Source organism: Myxine glutinosa, chromosome 2 (genome assembly GCF_964187855.1).
Source record: "Myxine glutinosa chromosome 2, kmMyxGlut1.1, whole genome shotgun sequence".
NCBI classification, from domain to species: Eukaryota; Metazoa; Chordata; class Myxini; order Myxiniformes; family Myxinidae; genus Myxine; species Myxine glutinosa.
The window spans coordinates 136,255,220-136,270,822 of NC_136262.1; the positions used below are offsets into that span (position 1 = coordinate 136,255,220).

At 42.6% G+C, this 15,603-nt stretch overlaps 1 protein-coding gene across 1 annotated transcript in view; it reads right to left on the reverse strand.

Moving 5' to 3' along the window:
* REC114 (REC114 meiotic recombination protein) overlaps positions 1–15,603 on the reverse strand; it is a 66,105-nt gene that overhangs the window by 3,428 nt on the left and 47,074 nt on the right. Inside the window, exon 4 of the mRNA XM_078772639.1 lies at positions 77–277. Coding sequence (XP_078628765.1) covers positions 77–277 — 201 coding nt within the window. The remainder of the gene's footprint in view (positions 1–76; positions 278–15,603) is intronic.

The following is a 15,603-nucleotide window of genomic DNA, read 5'->3' on the forward strand; positions in this document are numbered from 1 at the left end:
TTAGTTGTCAATCATCGTGAACAAAAAGGTGTAACATCTAGACCTGAACATTTCAGATTGATATATTTTAATGTACTTTTAAGCAGGTGTAGACTTTGAGACCATTGCTGGTAGCCGGTAACCTTTTCACCTGGGATGGCTGAATGCCAGGCTGGTTGAGCGATTCATCGATTGAGATGTGTCGGCGAAGTATATTGATGCAATCATTGGAGTTCTTCTGCACCTCCTCATGGCTCTCACCAGCAAACCACACACAGAATACGCGTGAGTATCCTTGCTGTGCAGGACACAGCACCCACCAACACCCCAATTTCACACTGAGATCCACAGAGTACAGATCTGAGATCCACAGAGTACTGAGATCCACAGATCCACAGTATGCAGAAGTTTGAGATTGTGAAATTATATGTGGCACATTCCATACACTCTTCAATGTTACACTTATTCAAACTGCACCTTATAATCAAAAGCAAATTACATCAAGTGCTCAAAAAACTGAAACATGGAATAGCATTTCCCTTTTGAAACAGCCAGGGTCCAGTGGAAGAGCTATGCGCAGTTTAACCATAATGACTGATCCCCTGAAACTCACTATTCACCATATTCATGGAGTTTTACGAGACATAGTTCGAGTTTTACGAGACTGCTAAGGAAGTTATACATTAGGAAGGATCTTAGTGCGGCAATGTAAACAATGTTTCGCTCTGCATTAACAAGGAAAATGGAATTTAATCAGGATACGGGACTGCTGATCTCCTCTCTGCTGAAAGCACTACACACTCCAACATTAAAGGCAAATTAAATCAAAAGAGACAACTGATCCTGTAAAAGTGGGTTTAGATAAGAAATGTGAAAAATTTCTAGTCCAAAACAGTGTGCCAATTAAATTACCAGACATGTTGTGTATTTTCCCTTTTTTATAACAATTTAACTGAATTATTCCATGAGTAAAAGTTTTTAAATATAAACCATGAAAAATTAGTCACTCTGGTTTTCTACTTGAACATGTCAGATGTCATATGTTACGTTACTTGAAGGGTGGTAAAATGGAGTGAAAAAACAAGTGAACAAAGAGAAAAGGAGTTTGGGCTCTTCCATGAGCCTCGCTCTTGTATAATGGGAAAAAAAAGAATGAAGGAGTTTGAGAAGGAAGGAGTAGAGGGAAGGGGAGACAAATATATGGATAGAACATACGAGGGAGGGAAGTGCATGTGCCTAAAACGTTACCATCTTTACCCTCGCCAGAGGAAAGGGTATTGCATTTGGGTCTGCTTGTTTGTTACTTGGCAAAAACTTTTTTTTTGACAAATATGTTGATCACTCCGGTTTGTTTGTTGCACACAGCTCCTTTCCTATTCCATCTCCAAGAGCCGCATGACGTCATCGCCAGGCACTGAAGGCACCGCGGCAATGTCGCGCACAGGAGGATATGTTATTTATTTATTTGGCATGGGTTTGATTTACTGATTAATCAATTCATCATTCAATTATTCAATGAATGTTCCAGTTCATTCATTTTCAAAAAGTTACAGATTCGGATGAAACGGTGGTGGTTTACGTATGCCATCAGCCAATTGAACAATAAATTAATGGTCTTACGATTAATATTTATTTATTTTAATTATTAATCACTTATATATTTTCGTTCTCATCTGGGCAATATCTCAGGCACTTTTTAAGCTAGGAAGCTGATATATGGACACAACAGTGACCGAGTTATTTTGGCTATAAAGGATATTTTTGAATTTTTGATTCATCAATTAATTGCTTAAATATTTATTGATGAATCAATTAATCGATTAAATTATATAATTTTTTCGATTAATCAATTATTTAATTCATTTTCAAAAAGTTACAGCTTCGGATGAAACACTGATCGTTTAGGTATGATCTTAGCCAGTTGATTAATAAATTAATTATTTTATGATTTTTATTAATTAATTTTAATTACGCAATTAATCAATCAATATTGTACATGCCTCCCAATACCGTCTCTATGTGCTGCACAGCGGCAATGCCGCACGCTGGCGTATATGTTATTACTTGCAAAATCGAAGATTTTTCAAATATATTGGTCGGTTGTGTTTGTGGTTCTGTCTGTTTATCTGTTTGTTTGTCTGTCTGTTTGTCTGTTTGTTTGTCTGTTTGTTTGTCTGTTTGTTTGTTTGTTACTTGCAAAATCGAAGATTTTTCAAGTATATTGGTCGGTTGTGTTTGTGATTCTGTCTGTCTGTCTGTCTGTTTGTTTGTTTAGTGGGGCGGCTTAGCCCAAATATTCAAAAGAATTGTGCATTTTGTGATACAAGCACCAAATTTGGCACAAATGTACATTAATATGTTGCGAACATTTTCAGATATTGGGCCACTTGAAATTCCGTAATTTTTTTTTTCAATTTTTTTCAAATTTCGTAATTTCAAATTTTTCAGGTGACACCGTCACAATTTCGGTCTTCGAGGCCGGCCGATAGGCAAAGTGTGACCGGAAGGGACGAGGTTCTCCTGACCACGTGGCCCTCGATCTGGGAAGCGAGAGGCGTTCCATTAGTGGACGCGCCCCTCACGCCCGACTTTTGGGCGGCCCCGGCAGGCCGTTTGTTTTGACGTTCCGTGACAGGCCACCCCCACCTCCGGGCCGACCGGAAGCTTGTGCTGAGTACATCATACCTGAACAACTCATTGAGGCAGAACACAGCAATGCACACCAGGGTGACCCCTTCAGTGCATAAACCAATTAACCTGTCCACTGCAGGGCATATAGAAATGAAGTTATTTTCTGCATATAATAATAATATAAGTTCAGTTCTATATAACAATTTCTGTTATCACCACTACCACTACAACTACCACTACTACAAGCTTTGTCTGGAATTTTGTGGACTAACAGACAAACAGACATACAGACAAGCTGGGATCAAAACATTACCTCCTTCCACCATTGAGTGTAGAGGTAAACATCATGGAAATTATATCATGCCCTAGATTTAATTCATGCTTACCCGTGTATTTGCTTCACTGGTTCACAAGGTCTTTTGCATACATGTAATTCAGACTCTCGTCTTCATTGCTGACCACACAATGTTCGCAACATATTAATGTACATTTGTGCCAAATTTGGTGCTTGTATCACAAAATGCACAATTCTTTTGAATATTTGGGCTAAGCCGCCCCACTATATCGGCCGGCCTCGAAGACCGAAATTGTGACGGTGTCACCCGAAAAATTTGAAATTACGAAATTTGAAAAAAAAAATTACGGAATTTCAAGTGGCCCAATATCTGAAAATGTTCGCAACATATTAATGTACATTTGTGCCAAATTTGGTGCTTGTATCACAAAATGCACAACAGGTTTGCTATGCTGCTACACTAGTTTGTTACTTGCAAAATCGAAGATTTTTCAAGTATATTGGTCGGTTGTGTTTGTGATTCTGTCTGTCTGTCTGTTTGTTTGTTACTTGCAAAATAGAAGATTTTTCAAGTATATTGGTCGGTTGTGTTTGTGACTCTGTCTGTTTGTTTGTTTGCTTGTTTGTTTGTTTGTCACCGGCCTACAGGTCACAATTTTCAACCGATCTTCACCAAACTTCACCAAGTGGTAGAGTTGGTCAAATGCCAGAAGCCTATTGTTTTGGGGTCAATAGGTCAAAAGGTCAACATAGGCCAAAGGTCACCAACTTTGCTAAATTTCTAAAATCCTCAATTTTCATCCGATTGACTTGAAATTTGAAGACCACTTGCATATCTGGTCATTGAATTCAACCACCAATAATTTTTAGGTCAACATAGGCCAAATGGTCAACATAGGCCAAATTTCTAAAATCCTCAATTTTCATCCAATTGACTTGAAATTTGGAGAGGACTTGCACATCTGGTCACTGAATTCAACCACCAAGTATTCTTGAGGTCAACATAGGCCAAATGGTCAACATAGGCCAAATTTCTAAAATCCTCAAATTTCATCCAATTGACTTGAAATTTGAAAAGGACTTGCATATCTCGTCACTGAATTCAACCACAAATTATATTTTAGGTGAACATAGGTCAAAAGGTCAACATAGGCCAAATTTCTAAAATGCTCAATTTTCATCCAATTGACTTGAAATTTGAAGAGGACTTGCATATCTGGTCAGTGAATTCAACCACCAAGTATCTTTGAGGTCAACATAGGCCAAAAGGTCAACATAGGCAAAAATTTCTAAAATCCTCAATTTTCATCCAATTGACATGAAATTTGAAGAGGACTTGCATATCTGGTCACTGAATTCAACCACCAAGTATTTTTGAGGTCAACATAGGCCAAATGGTCAACATAGGCCAAATTTCTAAAATCCTCAATTTTCATCCAATTGACTTGAAATTTGAAGAGGACTTGCATATCTGGTCACTGACTTCAACCACCAAGTGTTCTTGAGGTCAACATAGGCCAAAAGGTCAACATGGGCCAAATTTCTAAAATCGTCACTTTTCATCCTGTTGACCCGAGCTTTGATCAAGATTGTAAATTTAAATCTTCATGAAATGGACAATTTGCTGTATCAATGGTAAACTTTTGGGGGAGGGCGTATTTTGCAAGTATCGTGCTACGCATGACGTTTTCTTGTTACTTGCAAAGTCGAAGATTTTACAAGTATATTGGTCGGTTGTGTTTGTGACTGTCTGTCTGTTTGTTTGTTTGCTTGTTACTTGCAAAATCGAAGATTTTACAAGTATATTGGTCGGTTGTGTTTGTGACTCTGTCTGTCTGTTTGTTTGTTTGCTTGTTTGTTTGTTTGTCACCGGCCTACAGGTCACAATTTTCAACCAAACTTCACCAAGTGGTAGAGTTGGTCGAATGCCAGAAGCCTATTGTTTTTGGGGTCAATAGGTCAAAAGGTCGACATAGGCCAAAGGTCACCAACTTTGCTAAATTTCTAAAATCCTCAATTTTCATCCGATTGACTTGAAATTTGGAGAGGACTTGCATTGAATTCAACCACCAAGTATTCTTGAGGTCAACATAGGCCAAATGGTCAACATAGGCCAAATTTCAAAAATCCTCAATTTTCATCCAATTGACTTGAAATTTGAAAAGGACTTGGCATATCTGGTCACTGAATTCAACCACCAAGTATATTTTAGGTGAACATAGGTCAAAAGGTCAACATAGGCCAAATTTCTAAAATCCTCAATTTTCATCCAATTGACTTGAAATTTGAAGAGGACTTGCATATCTGGTCACTGAATTCAACCACCAAGTATCTTTGAGGTCAACATAGGCCAAAAGGTCAACATAGGCCAAATTTCTAAACTCCTCAATTTTCATCCAATTGACATGAAATTTGAAGAGGTCTTGCATATCTGGTCACTGAATTCAACCACCAAGTATTTTTGAGGTCACCATAGGCCATCATGTCACATTGAAAACTTTTGTGGGAGGGCGTATTTTGCAAGTATCGTGCTACGGATGACGTTTTCTTGTTTGCTTGTTTGTTTGTTTGTTTGTCATCGGCCTACAGGTCACAATTTTCAACTGATCTTCACCAAACTTCACCAAGTGGTAGAGTTAGTCAAATGCCAGAAGCCTATTGTTTTGGGGTCAATAGGTCAAAAGGTCAACATAGGCCAAAGGTCACCAACTTTGCTAAATTTCTAAAATCCTCAATTTTCATCCGATTGACTTGAAATTTGAAGACCACTTGCATATCTGGTCATTGAATTCAACCACCAAGAATTTTTGAGGTCAACATAGGCCAAATGGTCAACATAGGCCAAATTTCTAAAATCCTCAATTTTCATCCAATTGACTTGAAATTTGGAGAGGACTTGCATTGAATTCAACCACAAATTATATTTTAGGTGAACATAGGTCAAAAGGTCAACATAGGCCAAATTTCTAAAATCCTAAATTTTCATCCAATTGACTTGAAATTTGAAGAGGACTTGCATATCTGGTCAGTGAATTCAACCACCAAGTATCTTTGAGGTCAACATAGGCCAAAAGGTCAACATAGGCCAAATTTCTAAAATCCTCAATTTTCATCCAATTGACATGAAATTTGAAGAGGACTTGCATATCTGGTCACTGAATTCAACCACCAAGTATTTTTGAGGTCACCATAGGCCATCATGTCACATTGAAAACTTTTGGGGGAGGGCGTATTTTGCAAATATCGTGCTACGCATGACGTTTTCTTGTTTGTTTGTTTGTTTGTCACCGGCCTACAGGTCACAATTTTCAACCGATCTTCACCAAACTTCCCCAAATGGTAGAGTTGGTCAAAAGCCAGAAGCCTATTGTTTTGGGGTCAATAGGTCAAAAGGTCAACATAGGCCAAAGGTCACCAAATTTGCTAAATTTCTAAAATCCCCAATTTTCATCCGATTGACTTGAAATTTGAAGAGGCCTTGCATATCTGGTCACTGAATTCAACCACACATTATCTTTTAGGTGAACATAGGCCAAAAGGTCAACATAGGCCAAAAGGTCAACATAGGTCAAATTTCTAAAATCCTCAATTTTCATCCAATTGACTTGAAATTTGAGGAGGACTTGCATATCTGGTCACTGAATTCAACCACCAATTATATTTGAGGTCAACATAGGCCAAAAGGTCCACATAGGCCAAATTTCTAAAATCCTCAATTTTCATCCAATTGACTTGAAATTTGAAGAGGACTTGCATATCTGGTCACTGAATTCAACCACACATTATCTTTTAGGTGAACATAGGCCAAAAGGTCAACATAGGCCAAAAGATCAACATAGGTCAAATTTCTAAAATCCTCAATTTTCATCCAATTGACTTGAAATTTGAGGAGGACTTGCATATCTGGTCACTGAATTCAACCACCAATTATATTTGAGGTCAACATAGGCCAAAAGGTCCACATAGGCCAAATTTCTAAAATCCTCAATTTTCTTCCAATTGACTTGAAATTTGAAGAGGACTTGCATATCTGGTCACTGAATTCAACCCCGTATTATATTTTAGGTAAACACAGGCCAAAAGGTCAACATAGGCCAAATTTCTAAAATCACCAATTTTTATTTGATTGACTTGAACATCTGAGAGGATTTATATACATGGTCACTGAATTCAACCACCATCTATTTTTGAGGTCAACATAGGCCAAAAGGTCAACATAGCCCAAATTTTTAATATCCTCAATTTTCATCTGATTGACTTGAAAATTGAACAGCATTTGCACATTGAGTCACTAAATAGGGAAACTAACTGGTTTTGAGGTATAAAGGTCAAAGGTCAACTCAAGGTCAACCTTCCAAAATCATCATTTTTCATCTGAAAAATCGTCAATTTTCATCCTGTTGACCCGAGCTTTGATCAAGATTGTAAATTTTAATCTTCATGAAATGGACAATTTGCTGTATCAATGGAAAACTTTTGGGGGGGGGGCGGATTTTGCAAGTATCGTGCTACGCATGACGTCTTCTTGTTTGTTTGTTTGTTTGTCACCGGCCTACAGGTCACAATTTTCAACCGATCTTCAAGAAACTTCACCAAATGGTAGAGTTGGTCAAAAGCCAGAAGCCTATTGTTTTGGGGTCAATAGGTCAAAAGGTCAACATAGGCCAAAGGTCACCAAATTTGCTAAATTTCTAAAATCCTCAATTTTCATCCGATTGACTTGAAATTTGAAGACCACTTGCATATCTGGTCAATGAATTCAACCACGAAGTATTTTTGAGGTCAACATAGGCCAAATGGTCAACAGAGGCCAAATTTCTAAAATCCTGTATACCTGTATATCTTTCATACCTGTATAGAAAATCGTGTTAATTCGTGTCGTGTCTTGAGGCCTTGTACAGTGTACAACCTTGAGGCTTTGTTTTTCTCTCAGCGGTCCATCGTTTGTGCTCCAATAACTTTCGTTCTCTGCTTTTCCCAGTCTTTTCACCCCATAGCCTACTTCCTTGTGTAAATCTCAACTCAAAAAAAAAAAAACAACAACAAAAAAAAAACATTTCCTTCTCTGTTTTTATTCTTTGTTCTCATTCGTTTATTCATTCTTATTCGTTCGTCGTTCTTCGACCACGTGTTTCTCCCCCATTTCCCCAGATAGTTTTCACTGTTATTAACCTTACAATGTTTACACTTTCCCCTCAAGTCCTGTATTCCGTCATATATTATAACACCTTTTTCTTCTTCTTCTTTAAAAGGCTGCTTTCGACTTGCTCACCAAATATATTCATCCCAAAAAAAAATTCCATCTCTTATATAGTGCCTCTTTTCTACATTCCCTAAACTCTCCTGCACCCCATCCTCCATCCAGCGTCCAGCGTCCTTAAACGTATTTTGACTCGAAGATCACAAGAAACTCATTTTGCAATAAATGTTCGTTTCCGATTAATCGTACACTTTCTAAAATCCAATCTCACCCCTCCCCTCCAGATCTTCCCCATAACCCCTCCCCTCCAAATCTTCCCCATCACCCCTCCCCTCCAAATCTTCCCCATCACCCCTCCCCTCCAAATCTTCCCCATCACCCATCCCTTTCAAATCTTCCCCCTTTCCCCTCCTAATCCTCCCCATCACCCATCCCTTTCAAATCTCCCCCCTTGCCCCTTCCCTCCTAAACTACCCCCTCACCCCTCCCCTCCAAGACTCCCCCTCGCCCCTCCCCTCCTAGACTCCTCCCTCACCCCTCCCCTCCAAATCTCCCCCATATCCCATCCCTTTCAAATCCCTCCCCTTGTCCCTTCCCTCCTAAACTCCCCCCTCGCCCCTCCCCTTAAAATCTCCCCACCCTCATTTCTTCTCAATTTCCCCCCTCTCACTCCCCCTTCTCAAAGCGTCCTCCCCGCTTCTTCCCCCTTCCAACTCTCACCTCCATCTCCCCCAACCTTCTGCCTCGCTCTTCCCCCTCCTCAAATAACACCTCATTGTGCCTCACCCAATCACCATCAAACCTTTTGTCCGCCCCATCCTTCCCTTTCTCCGAGCAATTCTGAAATCTCTGACACACCTTCAACAGCTCTCCCTACCTCTTCCACCTCTTCCACATCTTACCCTACCCCTCCTCCCCCCTGTTCTGTATCCGATGCTCCCTCTTCCTCTTCATTAATGGTATGGACCTCAAACATCTGGGGCTTTCGTTCAAACTTAACTGATCTCTCCAAACAGGTTGCTTCTGTCAAACCAGACGTGATCTGCTTAACAGAAACTTTCCTCCTTCATGATGTCTCTGATTCCTTAGTATCTCTCCCGGGTTACTCCCTCCTCCGGTATGATAGACCTGAGCCTCGTCCTGGAGGTGGAGTTGCTATCTTTATCAAAAACTCTCTTCCTCACTCGCCCTGCACTGCACTTTCTCCACCTCACCCCCAGGAATACCTCTGGCTACGGCTTCCCCTTCGCTCCCACCTCTTGTTCATATGTGTGTTGTACGGTCCACCAAACAGTGATGACTCCATCTGCATCTCGCTGTCTGATAATATGGACCAACTTCTATCTACTCATCCCAACTCTCTCTTCCTCATATGTGGTGATTTCAATTGTCACCATGCCAGTTGGCTGGGTGTGGGTACCTCTCTCACCAGCCATGGCTCCTCAGCAAAGGACTTCTGCGACTCACTGGGACTGACACAATCTGTCAATTTCCCGACCCGGATCTCAGTCAACGGAGCATCTGCTCTTCTGGACTTGGTTATGACTAACTTCCCTGAAAATGTCTGCTGCTCTTCTTCTGCTCCAATCGGATCATCTGATCATGTGCTTGTTAAAGTGGACATCTCTGACCATTCTCAGGGAGCCTGCTCAGCATCGACGAGTCTGGCCTTTCACTCAGGCCAACTGGCACGGTCTTCAAGCAGCCATCAATCATCTGGACTGGTCTCCCATCTCTACCACCTCTGACATCAACTCATCCTGGGAATTCTTCCAAAGTAAATTTGCTCTCTCTCATGCACAGATTTATCCCATCTCGTCTTCAGTTGTCATACCCTTCCTCCCGTCCATGGTACACGGAATCTTGTGGTGAGGCTGTTGCCCAGAAACAACTTGCCTTCGTCTCCTGGAAAACAAATCCAACGGAAGGAAATCTCATTTCCTTTCACAAAGCCCGAAACAAGTGTGTGTCCACCCTCAGGAGAGCCAGGAAACAATATCTCTCCGTTCTCAAGACCGAACTCTTTTATCTGTCTCCCTTTTCCAAATCCTGGTGGCGTCTGGTCAAATCTGTTTCTGGTGTTTGTTCCCCCTCCATCCCCTCCCTTACCTCAAATGTATACACAGCTGACTCCGCACGTGAAAAAGCTGAATGCCTCAACTCTGTGTTTGCCTCTAAATCTTGTGTCCCAAACCCATCCCTCTCTGTACCCACCATACCCAGTCGTACCCAGCTGCTCCTGGACTCCGTGTCCTTTCATCCTGACAAGGTGTAATAGTTTCTGTCAACCCTCGACTGATTCTGCAACTGGACCTGACGGCATCAGCCCACGGGTCCTAAAATCCTGTTCTTCCGCTCTTTCACTCGCTCTCTGTGCTCTCTTCACCCTCTCTTTTGCTCAAGGTCAACTGCCATCTGCTTGGAAATCAGCCAACATCACCGCTTTGCACAAAAAAGGTGCAAAAACAGATCCTAGCAACTACAGACCAATCAGCCTTCTCCCAATTATCAGCAAAGTCATGGAATCCATCATTGCTTTGGATATGAAATCTTTCCTCTTCTCCAATGGCTTGATCTCTGATCATCAATTTGGTTTCAGACCAGGTCACTCTACTCTGGACATGCTGCTTCTGCTGTCTCAACAATGGATGGAGGACCTCAATGCCAAACAGGAAATTCGAGCTGTCTCCCTCGACATATCACGTGCCTTCGATACGGTCTGGCACCCCGCTCTGCTCACCAAACTCTCCTCCTTTGATATCCATGGAAATCTCCACGCATGGCTGGCGGACTTCCTCTCTCATCGTAGTCAACGTGTGGCCCTGAATGGGTTTCTCTCATCTCCTCTTCCTGTTCAGGCTGGAGTTCCCCAAGGCAGTGTTCTGGGCCTGTGCTTTTTCTGGTCTTCATCAATGATCTCTCTGACTCTCTTGAAAATCCTCTCTATCTCTTTGCTGATGACTCCACTCTCTGCCGCTCCATTTCTCATCCCTCAGATCGGCAGTCTGCAGCCTCCTCACTCTCTGCAGACCTGGACAAAATCACAGACTGGGCAAACAAGTGGAACATGTCTTTCAATCCTGACAAATCTCACACTCTCACTTTGTCTCTCAGAAAAGACTGTCTGGACAACCCTCCCATCTATTTTCTCAACAATCCTCTCCAAGAAGTTCTGTCACTCAAGCTTTTGAGTCTCACTATCTGCCATGATCTTTCCTGGGAAAACCACATTTCCAAGCAGGCCTCCAAAGCCAGTCGCCGACTGGGCATCCTCCGTCGTGCGAAGTTCTTCCTTGGCACACCTGAGCTCCTCACCACATACAAGGCTTTCATCCGCAGCTCAATGGAGTACTGCTCTCCCCTCTGGGCTGGTGCTCCTGCCTCACACCTAGCTCGTCTTCACGCTGTTGAAACCAAAGCGTTCAGAATCATTGGAATCTCCCGCGATGACGCTATCTCCGAGGGCCTTTCACTTAATCACCGCAGGCAGGTTGGTGGTCTTTCCGTCTTCTACCGACTCCTCTCCGGCCTTGCTCCCCCAGCTCTCTCTGGGCTCTGTCCCCCAAATATTCCTGCAGGTCACACAAGATCTGCCTGCAACCCTCTTCTGGTTAAACTGCCAAAATCAAGACTCTCTGCTCACCTTCACTCCTTCATTCCTCTTTTCTCCCGCCTCTGCAACAAACTCCCTCACTCTCTTCAATCCCACTCCTCCCTCCAGGTCTTTAAAATGGCTGTTCACCACCATCTCTTATCTTCCCCAATCCAAAACCTTGATCTTTTCTACCCCCGCTAATTTCACCCCAAATCCACTTTTTTGAGGTGACTTTTGACTTCTTTCCTGGAAGTCCTTGGTGTCCTTGCATTTTTTACCTATCCTGCCAGGCCCTCTCCCTCCAAAAACATCTCCCGATGTCCCTGCTCTCAAATGTTGTGTTTGTGTGCTGCATCCCCTTCTCTCCCCATCTTGTCGACCGCTCCCCTTTTTATATACTTTGTTTGCTTGTTTGTTTGATTTGTTTGTTTGATAAATGTTAGCTCTTTCACGAGCCTCGACTCTGTATACAAAAAAAAAAAAAAAAAAAATCCTCAATTTTCATCCAATTGACTTGAAATTTGAAGAGGGCATGCATATCTGGTCACTGAATTCAACCACCAAGTATATTTGAGGTCAACATAGGCCAAAAGGTCAACATGGGCCAAATTTCTAAAATCGTCACTTTTCATCCGATTGACTTGAAATTTGAAGAGGACTTGTATATCTTGTCACTGAATTCAATGATGATGGTGAAAATGATGATTGGAAAGCTCTTGGTGAACGTCATCTCGGGATATGCTCCGCAGGTTGGTCGGAGCGATGAAGAGAAGGACAAGTTCTGGTGTGCGATAGAGAAGCTGATGGAAAACGTGAAAGATGAGGAAGTTGTTGTGGTAGGAGGAGACCTAAATGGACATGTGGGAAGGAGTATGGATGGTATTGAGGGAGTTCATGGGGGTTACGGATATGGTGTGAGAAATGGAGAAGGTGAAAGGATTTTGGAGTTTGCTGATGGAGCTGATTTGTTTATTTGTAATACTCAGTTCCAGAAAGAGGATAATAAGCTTGTTACATACACGTCAGGTGGGTCGACGACAACCGTTGAGTACCTGATGGTGCGTAGGCAAGATAGGGGGCACCTCCGGGACACAAAGGTGATCCCGGGAGAGGAGGCTGTTTCACAGCACCACTTGGTTGTCTGCGACATAAGGGTGAAAAGTGCAAGGAGAGCTCGGCGGGTAAAGTACCAACCGAGAATGAAGGTGTGGAGGTTGAAAGAGGTGACAGTCAGGGACGCATTAAAAGAGAGGCTGAGTAGGGTAGAGGATGATGTGGTTAAGCTTGAAAGTGGTTGGATGTCAATGAAAGCTAGTCTGTTGGGAGCCGTTGGTGAGATATGTGGATGGGCAAAAGGACCACCGAGGCACTCGGAACCATGGTGGTGGGATGGTGAAGTTGGAAAGAGAAAGAAGTTCAAGGAGTGGCAGAAGGCGAAGGGTACGGGAGCAGAAACAGCAGAGCATGAAAGTTATAAGGCAGCCAAGAAGGCTGCAAAGAAAGAGGCAGCAAAGGCGCAGGAGGCATGTAGGAAAATGTTCAGAGAACGCTTGGATTCGGAAGAGGGTCAGAGAGCAGTATTCAGGATTGCAAAGCAGATAGCGAAAGAGAGGTGTGATGTGATGGGGGTGAGTTGCTTGAAGGATGAAGTGGGACAAATCGTTGTGGACCCAGATGGAATTAAAGGAAGATGGAAAAGATATATGGAAATGCTGTTGAATACAGAGAATGAATGGGATGGCAACAAAGAGAGTAACCCAGTTTTAGGACCGGCAGAGAAGATAACTGAGAAGGAAGTTGAGGAAGCGATGAAAGCAATGAAGAGTAGAAAAGCGGGAGGGCCGACGGGAGTTGTGGGAGATATGTTGAAGGCAGCAGGAAGTTGGGGTGTGAAGAGAATGACAGAGATCTGTAATCTGGCGGTGAAAGAAGGCCGCATTCCAGTGGCTTGGGAACTGAGTACCTTCATCCCTCTATACAAGGGGAAAGGTGACCCTCTAGAGTGTGGCTCGTACCGAGCGATAAAGTTATTGGAGCATGGAATGAAGGTATTGGAAAGGGTGTTGGAGAGGAGGATAAGGAAGAAAGTGAAGATCGACGAAATGCAGTTTGGATTTATGCCAGGAAGAGGAACGACAGACGCGCTTTTTATTGTGAGGCAGTTGCAGGAGAAGTACATGGAGAAGAGGAAGAAGTTGTTTCTTGGGTTTGTTGATCTGGAGAAAGCATTCGATAGGGTTCCACGCAAAGTATTGACATGGGCAATAAGGAAGTTAGGAGTGGAGGAATGGTTGATCAGAGTAGTGATGGCAATGTACAAAAGAGCGCGCACAGCTGTAAGGACGAAGGACGGGAAAAGTGGTGTGTTTGAGGTGAAGGTGGGAGTGCATCAGGGGTCGGTACTAAGTCCACTACTATTTGTAGCTGTGATGGAGGTGCTGGCTCAGAACGTAAAGGAGGGTTTACCGTGGGAGTTGTTGTTTGCAGATGATCTGGTGTTGATTGCGGAAAGTCTGGATGGACTGAAGGAAAAGATGAACAAGTGGAAGGAATGTATGGAGACAAAAGGTCTGTATGTGAATATCGGAAAGACGAAGGTGATGGCAAGTGGTAAAGCATGTGGTGAGGTGGAAAGAACTGGGAAGTGGCCCTGTGCTGTGTGCAGGAAGGGTGTCGGAGTGAACTCCATTCAGTGTACAATGTGCGCTGAGTGGGTTCATCAAAAATGTCGTGGTCTGAGAGGGTCATTAACCAGTGTGGCAGCTACATTCAAATGTAAGGTGTGCACAGAGGGAGCTGCAGATGGAGGGAATGTTGAGTTGGATCTTGGAGACGGCGTGAAGCTGGAAGGTGTGAAAACATTTTGCTACCTCGGAGACATGCTGAATGGAGAAGGTGGATCAGACTCGGCAACGGTTGCTCGAGTGAGATGTGCAAGGAAGAAGTTTCGGGAACTGAGTGGCGTGCTGATGAGGAGGGGAGTGTCGTTGAAGCTGAAGGGAAAGGTGTATGCTGCATGTGTGAGAAGTGTTATGATTTATGGGAGCGAGACATGGGTTATGAACGTAGAGCAGCAACGAAGGTTGGAAAGGGTGGAAATGCGAATGGTTCGATGGATGTGCGGAGTATCGTTGAGAGAGAGGAAGAGAAATGATGAATTGCGAAAAATGATGGGAATAGAGCTTGTGATTGATGCTGTGAAGAGGAACAGGTTGAGATGGTTTGGTCATGTGTTGAGGAAGGATGAAAGTGACTGGTTGAGAAGAGTGATGGAAATGAATGTAGAAGGAAGTAGAGGACGGGGAAGATCGAGAAAGACTTGGCTAAAGATGGTGGAAGAAGAAATGCGGGCAAGGGGGTTATCAAGGAGAGGTGCAGAAAATAGGGCAAGATGGAGAAGATTGTCATGGGGACCGCAAGGCCAACCCCCGCTCTAGCAGGGAAAATGGCCTTAAAATGCATGTTGTTGTTGTTGTTTGACTTGAAATTTGAAGAGGACTTGTATATCTGGTCACTGAATTCAACCACGAAGTATACTTGGTCAACATTGGCCAAAAGGTCAACATAGGCCAAATTTCAAAAATCCTCAATTTTCATCCAATTGACTTGAAATTTGAAGAGGACTTGCATATCTGGTCACTGAATTCAACCACCAAGTATTCTTGAGGTCAACATCGGCCAAAAGGTCAACATAGGCCAAATTTCAAAAATCCTCAATTTTCATCCAATTGACTTGAAATTTGAAGAGGACTTGCATATATGGTCACTGAATTCAAGCACCAAGTATTTTTGAGGTCAACATTGGCCAAAAGGTCAACATGGCCAAAGGTCAACAACCTTTTCAAAACTCTAACATCCTCAATTTTCATCTGATTGACTTGAAATATGAATAGGATTTTCACA